Source organism: Otolemur garnettii, unplaced genomic scaffold (genome assembly GCF_000181295.1).
Source record: "Otolemur garnettii isolate 467f Iridium unplaced genomic scaffold, OtoGar3 scaffold00082, whole genome shotgun sequence".
NCBI classification, from domain to species: domain Eukaryota; kingdom Metazoa; phylum Chordata; class Mammalia; order Primates; family Galagidae; genus Otolemur; species Otolemur garnettii.
Window position 1 is genome coordinate 4484185 of NW_003852477.1, and position 9819 is coordinate 4494003.

At 51.8% G+C, this 9819-nt stretch overlaps 1 protein-coding gene and 1 pseudogene across 1 annotated transcript in view; both read left to right on the forward strand.

Moving 5' to 3' along the window:
- Positions 1-9819, forward strand: part of FAM198A (family with sequence similarity 198 member A) — a 104930-nt gene that overhangs the window by 77364 nt on the left and 17747 nt on the right. Inside the window, exon 3 of the mRNA XM_012807991.2 lies at positions 530-1822. Coding sequence (XP_012663445.2) covers positions 530-1822 — 1293 coding nt within the window. The remainder of the gene's footprint in view (positions 1-529; positions 1823-9819) is intronic.
- LOC100944854 lies at positions 3580-5640 on the forward strand (annotated as a pseudogene).

Below are 9819 nucleotides of genomic sequence, written 5' to 3' on the forward strand. Positions count from 1 at the left end.
ACCTGCAGGGAAAGGGGGAGAGGCCAGGGCAGCCAACATCTCCTTAACCATGTGAGGCAGGCAAAAGTGGTAGACTCTTGTGCTAATCGGAGACTTGCCACGTGGCCATAGTCAGCTGCAAGGGAGGCTGGGCAAAGCCATCCTTAATGGGGCAGCCATGTGCCCTGGAAAAGGAGAAGGGCATATTTGTACGGGACAACTAGAGTCTGCAAGGGTGGGCTGTGGAATCAGGAAAAAGAGGGGCTGACATGTGGTGGGGAGGGACAGATGTGGAAAGACCCTCATAGTGTGTGGTGACAGTGTTGTAATGAGAGTTTATGCAAAGGGAGAATGGAAAAAAGCCCAATTCCGTCTGCAGGCATCAGTGAAGCCCACCACAGGACGTGGAGCCAGCTAAGCTCTGAGGCCTGATTCAGCGGACAGAGCTCTCACCCCCAGGGGGCTCCTTTATTCACCATCCCCATTGTTTTGCGGGTTGGAGCTGTGTCTTTCCCAGGTCTCAAGCTTTCTTTTCTACCCCATCCCCCAGGCATCGTGGCCGTGGAGAAGGCTTCGTGGCAAGAAGCGGCCAGTGATAGCATTCTGCCTCCTGATGACTCTGTCTGCTGTGGCTGTCACCCGATTAACCCCACAGTATCCAGCTGGTGGTCCAGCCCCTGGTCCCCTGGAGCCCCAAGGGGTGACTGGTGCCCCTGTCCCCCATGTCAGGCAAGTTTTGAGCTCCAGCCGGAGGCAGCGGGCAAGAAACCTGGGATTCTGGAGAGGCCGGGCTTCGCCCAGGAATTCCATCTTGGTCTGTGCTGAGGAGCCAGGCCACAGAGCACACATGGACAGAAGCAGGGAGTCCCCAGGAGGGGACAGCAGGCCTCCAGGGAGGGTCAGAAGGGACATTACTTTGGCAGATGATCCAAGACTCAGTAGCCAGCATCTTGTGCTCCAGAGGGAGGATGAGGTCAGCAATGCGGGAGCCAAAGTCCTGGGCCACTCCCAGCACAGCAGTGCCATGCAAAAGACAGAGAGTGTGGTGGACGCCCTGGCCGGCCTATTTGCAGGGGGAGACATGGTGGCCTTAGGGGCTTGGACAACTACTGCTGCACTGACCCTCAGGCCCCATCTTGTAGAAGGCAGGGATCTGCCAGAAAGTGAGGACAGAGGCTTGACTGGCACACCACAAGCAGAGGACCCCATCCTGGCCTCAAGGACTCATCAGTGGCCTGGCTCTGTGGGGGAGCTGCAAGGGTCTGTATGGTGTAACACTGAGACCCCTGAGCTATTGACCAGCTTGAGGACTGGCAGGCAGGTTCCCCCATGGCTCACAGAACTTGACGTGCAGACCCTCCAGCTATTATCGCAGGGGGTGGTGGTGGGCAAAGCCAGGATCCCCGCTCATGGGCAGGTGCTACAGGTTGGCTTCTCCACTGAGGGTGCCCGTGAAGGCCTGTCTCCTCCCAGACTCAGCCAACTCTGCTCCCAGGGCCTCTGTGGCCTGATCAAGAGGCCTGGGGATCTGTTTGAGGTCCTGTCCTTTCACGTGGACCGAGTACTGGGGCTGCACAGGAGCCTGCCTGCTGTGGCCCGGCGCTTCCACAGCAACCTGCTGCCCTACCGCTACACAGATGGAGGTGCGAGACCTGTCATCTGGTGGGCACCTGATGTGCAGCACCTGAGTGACCCAGATGAGGACCAGAACTCTCTGGCCCTGGGCTGGCTGCAGTACCAGGCCCTCCTGGCACATGGCTGCCACCAGCCCAGCCAGGCTCCATGCCTGGGCATCCCGCACACAGAGTGGGCACGCCTGGCACTCTTTGACTTCCTGCTACAGGTAGGTAAGTTTGGCAGGGGAGTGGGGAGGCCTGAATTGCCATCTGAAGTTGGACGGTGACTCTCCTCCCAGTCCAGGTCTTTTGACCACCAAGTACCTGTTTTTGTAATTTTCTGCCTTTATTTACCATCCAAGGGTATGCTACAGCTGGCCCATTACAGCTCATAAGAGTTGACTGTGACAATTTTCAGTAATTTTGTGACCTGGTTGTGAGACACAGGCATTTTAATAGTTAAATTATATTAGTTAAATTATATTAAACTAACTAATGAATTATATTAGAAACAGAGGTAATAAATACTCAGAACCCATCACTTCTAAATATTTTACTACTTTTTTTGCTTTTTGATTGATTGATTGAGACAGGATCTCATTCCCTTGCCTCTGCTGGAGTGCAGTGGTACAATCATAGCTCTCAGCAGCTTCAAACTCCTGGCCTCAACCTATTTTACCACCTCAGCCTCCTGAGTAGGTGGGACTACAGGTGCACACCACCATGCCTGGCTAGTTTTTCTCTTTCTTTCTTTCTTTCTTTTTTTTGAGACAGAGTCTCATTCTGTCACCCTGGGTAGAGTGCCATGGCATCATCATAGTTCACAGCAACCACAAATTCTTGGGCACAGGTGATCCTCCTACCTCAGCCTCCCAAGTAGCTGGGACTACAGGTGCCTGCCACAATGGCCAGCTAGCTGTTCTATTTTTAGTAGAGATGGGATCTCACTTTTGCTCAGGCTGGCCTCAAATTCCTGAGCTCAAGCAATCCACCCATCTGAGCTTCAGTTTTTCTATTTTTTTGTGGAGAGGGATCTTTCTCTTGGTCAGCCTGGTCTCCAGACCTCAAGTGATCCTCTGCTTTGGCCTCCCCAAATGCTAGGATTATAGGCATGAGCTACTATGCACGGCCCATTTTACTATTGTCTGTGCTCTTGCAGTTACTTCTATCCATCGCATCTATACAGTGAATACTATACACATATGAAGGTGTGCTGTGCACACCTCTCCCCAATCCCACATTCATGGAATCTTGCTAGCTTAAAATTGGTCTGGGTGTGAGTGTTTATACCATGCATGTTAGCACACGCTATAAATCAGGGCTCTCCTCTACTCCCAGAGAGCTGATTATTAGACATTTACTAGCACCCCACTGTTGATAACTTTATGTCTTTGAATCAAAAAGGATTCAAAATGATTGCATAATTTAAGAAAGAAAGTGGGAGAGAGAAAATGAGTAGAATGTGGGAGAGAAAAAAAGGATACTGGGGCACTAAAGAATGACAAGGAACTCTGCTGGCTGAGGCTGCTGTGGAGCCAGGAGTTAACCCTGGAGTTGCTGGCCGAGGGGCAATGTGGGATCCTACAAAAGGGCTGGGCTGTCAGGGCACCTGTGAGCTGGATGTCAGTGTGGGTACACCTGTGTGGAAACAAGGCCAGACAGAAACAAGGGCAAAATATAAAGGAAGACCAGTAAGGGTGGAGAAGTGCGCTAAATGCCCACAGAGCCAGCCCTGAATTCTGCAGCAGCCCTTACTGAAGAGACGTTAGCCCTCAGCTTCCCCACGGAGGTGAGTGAACAGGCCATGGGACAAGATTTAGGGCAGCCAGGATCTGATATGCTGTGCTGAGGCCACACGTGTTGGTTCCCAATGTATTTTAGAAAATTCTGGCCCCTGTGCTGTGGCTGCTGCTCAACTAATGGGCTCCGACCCAGCGAGCTCCACGTCCCCATGTCTGTCCTCGACTAGAGGCCTCTGCCACGCATGGATTCAGCTGCAGAACCTGAGACCATGGCCAAACCAGCACAGGGTGCCAAGTACCAGGATTTCATTCATGACTTCCCAAACTTCGACCTCAGGCAGGATGCTGAGGCTCTGTACACCATCATGAAGGGCTTAGGCAGTGACAAGGAGGCCATACTGGAGCCAATCACCTCCCGGAGCAACAATCAGAGGCAGGAGATCTGCCAGAGCTACAAGTCCCTCTATGGTAAGGACCTCATTACTGACTTGAAGTATGAGCTGATGGGGAAGTTTGAATGGCTGATTGTGGGCCTAATGTAACCACTTGCCTATTTTGATGCCAAGGAGATTAAAGATGCCATCTCAGGCATTGGTACAGATGAGAAATGCCTCATTGAGATCTTGGCTTCCCGGACCAATGAGCAGATTCACCAGCTGGTAGCAGCATACAAAGATGTGTATGAGCAGGACCTGGAGTCTGATGTCATTGGAGACACCTCTGGCCACTTCTAGAAGATGCTTGTGGTCCTGCTCCAGGGAACCAGGGAGGAGGACGATGTAGTGAGTAAGGACCAGGTACAACAGGATGTCCAAGACCTGTATGAGGCAGGGGAACTGAAATGGGGGACAGATGAAGCCCAGTTCATTTACATCTTGGGAAATCGCAGCAAATAGCATCTTCGGTTGGTGTTTGATGAGTACCTGAAGATGACAGGAAAACCGATTAAAGCCAGCATCCGAGACGAGCTGTCCAGGGACTTTGAGAAGCTAATGCTGGCTGTGGTGAAATGTATCCAGAGCACTTCAGAGTATTTTACTGAAAGGCTCTTCAAGGCCATGAAGGTCCTGGGGACTCGGGACAACACCCTGATCTGCATCATGGTCTTCCAGAGCAAGCTGGACATGCTTGACATCCATGAGGTCTTCTGGACCAAGTATGAGAAGTCTCTCTACAGCAGGATCAAGAATGATACCTCTGGTGAGTACAAGAAGGCTCTGCTGAAGTTGTGTGGTGGAAATGATGATGCTGCTGGCCAGTTCTTCCTGGAGGCAGCTCAGGTGGCCTATCAGATGTGGGAACTTAGTGCAGTGTTGTGAGTAAAGCTGAAGGGAACTGTGCGCCCAGCCAATGACTTCAACCCTGATGCAGATGCCAAAGTGCTGCAGAAAGCCATGAAGGGACTTGGAACTGATGAAGTTACCATCATTGATATCATCACACACTGCAGCAATGCCCAGTGGCAGCAGATCCGGTAGACCTTCAAGTCTCACTTTGACCGGGACTTAATGGCTGACCTGAAGTCTGAGCTCTCTGGAGATCTGGCGAGGCTGATTCTGGGGCTCATGATGTCACCAGCCCACTATGATGCCAAGCAGTGGAAGAAGGACATGGAGGGAGCTGGCACAGATGAAAAGGCTCTTATCCAAATCCTGGCCACTCGGACCAATGTCAAAATCCAGGCCATCAATGAAGCCTATAAAGAGGACTATCACAAGTCCCTGGAGGATACCTTGAGCTCAGACACATCTGTCCACTTCAGGCGAATCCTCATTTCTCTAGTCACGGGGAACTGTGAAGAGGGAGGAGAAAACCGGGACCAGGCCCGGGAAGATGCCCAGGTGCCTGCTGAGATCTTGGAGATAGCCGACATGCCTAGTAGAGACAAAACTTCCTTAGAGACGCGTTTCATGACGGTTCTGTGCACCCGCAGCTACCTTCACCTCCAGAGAGTTTTCCAGGAGTTCATCAAGATGACCAATTATGATATAGATATAGATATAGAACACACCATCAAAAAGGAGATGTCCAGGGACATCAAGAATGCATTTGTGGCCATTGTTCAAAGTGTCAAGAATAAGCCCCTCTTCTTTGCTGATAAACCTTACAAGTCCATGAAGGGTGCTGGCACAGCTGAGAAGACGCTCACCAGGATCATGATCTCCCGGAGTGAGACTGACCTGCTCAATATCCGGCGGGAATTCATTGAGCACTATGACATGTCTCTTCATCAAGCCATTGAGGGCGATACCTCTGGAGACTTCCTGAAGGCGTTGTTGGTTCTCTGTGGAGGTGAGGACTAGGGCCACCAGCAGTGACAGGCACCGAGAAACAGTCAGCAGGCACCATGGCCAAGCCCAAATGTTCCAGTTCCAAAGCCTGAAGAAAGGGCAGGGTCAGGGGAGGGTTAGGGTTGGGCTCTTGTCTACAAGCAGGGCTTAGGAAAGTCTCCCACTCCCACAGGCCACTGAAGGCCCAGGACAGTCCTTCCTGCTCATGGCCAATTGGCTGAAGAACTGCAGCCATTCACCGTCCAATTCTTGTCCACCTCCACCCCCCTCTGACACTTAAGCCTTTCCCAGCTTCCTTACCTTGCCATAGCCTATGCCCTGGTTTGTCAAAACCAAAAACATACTGAGCCTCTGTCAAAAAAAGAAAATTCTTAGAGAATTTTCACTCTGGAGATTTCCCACGGAAGTCCAGCTTTGGAAAATCGGATGGTTTAGTAACAGTGGTCCTTCATCCCCAGGAGGCAGTCCTCAGTCATAGTCGCGACCCCCTTAAAGGCTGCTGTGCTCAGCCGTTGGCCACAGGCCCTACCTCCTTATTGTTCAAGGCCCACCAGCTCTCCCCCTGCCTTGAATGTCACCTGGCTGCCCACAGATGAGCTTGTTTCCAGTCGTGAGACTAGCTGACCAGCTGCAGTGCTCCCAGCTCCTCCACTCTGTGTCCCCACAGCTGCCTCATGGAAGGAGCAGTGGAGCCGTATTGTCAAGGCATCCAACAGACCTGGGTTTGGACCCCGCCCCTAGGCCACTTCCCATCTCCGCTGCTGAGCAGGTTACTTGGTCTCTGTCAGCTTCACTTTTCTCACCTCTATAATGGGACTGAGTGTCCCAGCCTCATCCCTTAGGGCTTGACCCTTTTAGGGCATGGTAGTTCCTAATGGTTGGCACCTGCACCTGCAGGCTTGCTCATGGCCTTGAAGCCTGCTCTGCCCTGAGTGTGACATGCTGGAAATAAAGGAGAAGTAACTCCTTCCAGGTAGGGTGACCAACATCCAGGTTGGAAAGGAGGGTTTCCCAGATCTTGATAGAGCTTTCAGTGCTGAAATTGGGACAGTTGTGGACAAATAGGGAAGGGTGGTCCTACTGCACGGGGAGCAGCCCTTAGCCGTGACTGGTGGGAGTCAGTGTGAAAGTGCCCTGTATGTACAACCTCCATGTCTCCCAGAGGTCTCTGATGGGACTGAAGCCCAGTCATCCACAGTGGTCATAGCTGGGCTTCCCCACCTCACTATATGTTTCTTAGAGTTAGCTTGAAAATGAACTGCTGTCTCAAGTCTTTGTCTCAAGATCTGTCTCGGGAGGCCCAGCCTACATCAGATGCTGACACTGACCTTGCATGGTTTCTGCAAGTGAGATCATTTGTGTAATGTTCCTAGCACGGTGCCGGTGGATGGCACATACTTGGTAATAAGCAAGCATTGTCCTCAATATTTTACATGAATGTACTCATCCAGGACTCATGGCAAAATGTGAGTCCCTACATTTATCCCTAGTTTAAAGTTGAGAAATTGAGGCCCAGAGAGGTTGAGGCACTTGCCCAAGGTCACAGCTGGTGGTCCTAGAGGCAGCCTGGATGATCTAACTTCAGAGCTCACACTCTGAATCAGTCTCTATTCAGCCAGCAGTGACTGAGGGCAGGAAAAGGGGGTGCTTGCAGGGATGCTCGGGACCCTGAGATCTGAAGCGCAGCCCCTTGCAAAGCCCCAGTCCAGCTGGTGAGCTTGCAGCTGCTTTCTGCTTCACACAGAGCCTCTCTGTTCATTCTCTGGGCTTGCAGTGTGGGACTCTCCCTCTGCTGCCAGGCCCCTCTGTGGGGACAGAAGTTTCTACAGCCAAGGCACACACAGGTTGGTTGTGTGCTCAGACACGACTCAGCTGGGCTCATGCCACCTCTTTCCTGGTTTTCTGAACACCAGTCAAGTCAAATACGCCTGTCTGGCTGATGCTGCCTTCCTAGAAACCACTGGTAAGTCAGAGAGAGGCAGGGCTGTAGAGTGTGGGTTTCCCTGTGCAAGAACCCGAGGTACCTTCTGACAAGGGGCCAGGGACAAGGGTAGGTGTGACCTCTCCTCCTCAGGCCTCAACACCTTGCCTTGGTTTTGTCCTGTGTGAACCCTTGTTTTCCTGTGTGTGTGTGGCATCACAGCATACCATTTACCCAGACACAAACCACACAGCACTGCACATACATCTCTTATACCCCATAAATCATACTGGTGCTTCACAAGTCCCACATAACACTATATTGGTGATTGCCGAAGTAACATGCTATAACAAACCTGAAAACCCAACGAATGGCTGAAAACACCATCTCTTGACCTCTTGCTCCAACACCTATGGGTGAGGGCTGGGCTCAAGGCTGCTCTGTTTCTCCTTCTGGGGTCCAGGTGGAAGGGGCAGAACTACTTGGGGCAAATTCTTCACATGGGGAACTGAGGAAGTCCAAGAGGTCGCCCAAACTGCAGAGCACACTAAGTCCTCTGCCAGCCGCGTCTGCTAACGTCCCATCGGCCAAGAAGTCAAAGGCCAAGCCCAGTGGCAAGGAAGGGAAGTACGGTCTGTACTACAGTGTAGCCAGAGTAGAAGGGGGAGAGGCACGAGGGTTGTCAGGGTTGTCCCACCCAAAGGGCAAGGAAGTTGGATAGTCACCTCCTAACTCCCAGGTGCAACTGGCCGAGACCACTCCTGAGGGCACAACTCCCTGCACTCACAGCATGCTCTGTAGCCAGGACGGGCGGTGGCAGAGGGTTGCAGATAGCCATTGTGGGGATACGGGTGGGACGCTGACAGTATCTGCTGCTCATAATGAGTGAAAAATCAAAGATAAATGTCAACTGGTCACTATGACCAGGATTGTGTTCTCAATAATAAACTAGTCTTCTAAGAAGATAAGTACTGATAGTGACTACCCTCCCACCTCACCCCAGGCTGTGTCATGGGAAGAAATAAGACCAAGAGGGAGCCCACTGCTGCTGAATAGGTCAGCAAGAAGTTGGTTTTACTCTAATGGACAAAATGTGTGTGTGTGTGCATGCAGGGCAGGTGTGTGTGTTTGGCGGAGGATGGGGCTCTCTGCCTTGCTTAATATCAAGGGCCACCTGCAACCAGTTGTACTCACTGTGATAAAAGGTACAAAATCCTCCTCTTGTACAGTGAAGATAGTGGCTGCACAATCCAGCTATGTCAGAGGGCAGTTGTGTCCAGCAATCTGCTGTAAACTGCGTCCAACTTGCGGGTGCTATGGCTGGACCAGGGGGCCTCCTGCCTAGAGGAAGTGCTTAGAGATTTGACACATTTTTATTTTTTTCTCTTTTCCAGGGGATTTTTTTCTCTTAGAGGTTGTGTGATTGGCTGGACTGGGTAATTGCAGGGCATCCAGGCAGACTTGTGTTAGTAACATTAGCTCCTGGAAGGTATCTGCAACTTTTGTGCAAGAAGGAGCCTTCACATCCCTGAAAGCTGGGACCTCAGGATGCCTCGGCTGCCACCCTCCTGGTCCCAGCATGGTAGTGTGTTTCTTACCTGGACCAACACAACAGCCTTCTAACTTGTCTCCCTGCCTCTACTTATGTCCCTCCAATCTAGTCTCTTTATAGAATTCTGAGTCTGAGTGATTGTCTTGGTTTGGGTTTCCCAGCGGCAGAGCCTGAAGCCAGGATTTCAGCCTGGATAGTTTATCTGGGAGGTGATCCCAGGAAACACTAGCCAGGGTCTGGGGAAATGAGCCAGGAGGGAAGGCGCCAATGTGTTATGAGACTGGTCACTGCTGTGGGTGACTGGGCTGAATCCACAGGGGCATCTGGAACACACTATAAAACACAATTTCAGAGTTAGCCCACCAAGAGAGGAGGCCCTGGGGCCCTTACAGCCAAATCCCCCATTGCCTTTAGTTGAGGCTCCTTGTGTTTGCAGCCCTGTGGGTTTCCCACAGCTTTGGAGGAAGGTTCCGAGTCAGGCCCCCCCCAGCAGCTGGCAGTTAGAGGGTGCTCTGGAGTTTACACACAAGGTGAGGCCCAGAGGACACACCCCTTTTGTAAATCAGATGGTGTCACTTCCCTGTGGATATAAGGTGGGGCCTTCTTGCTGCCTCAGTTAGGTTCTTCGAGTGCCCATGTTCCTCAAGGACCTGCACAATCCAGTTCCGTCCCTTGGTACGGGCTTCTAAATACACCAGCTCCTTCCAGATGAGGGCCT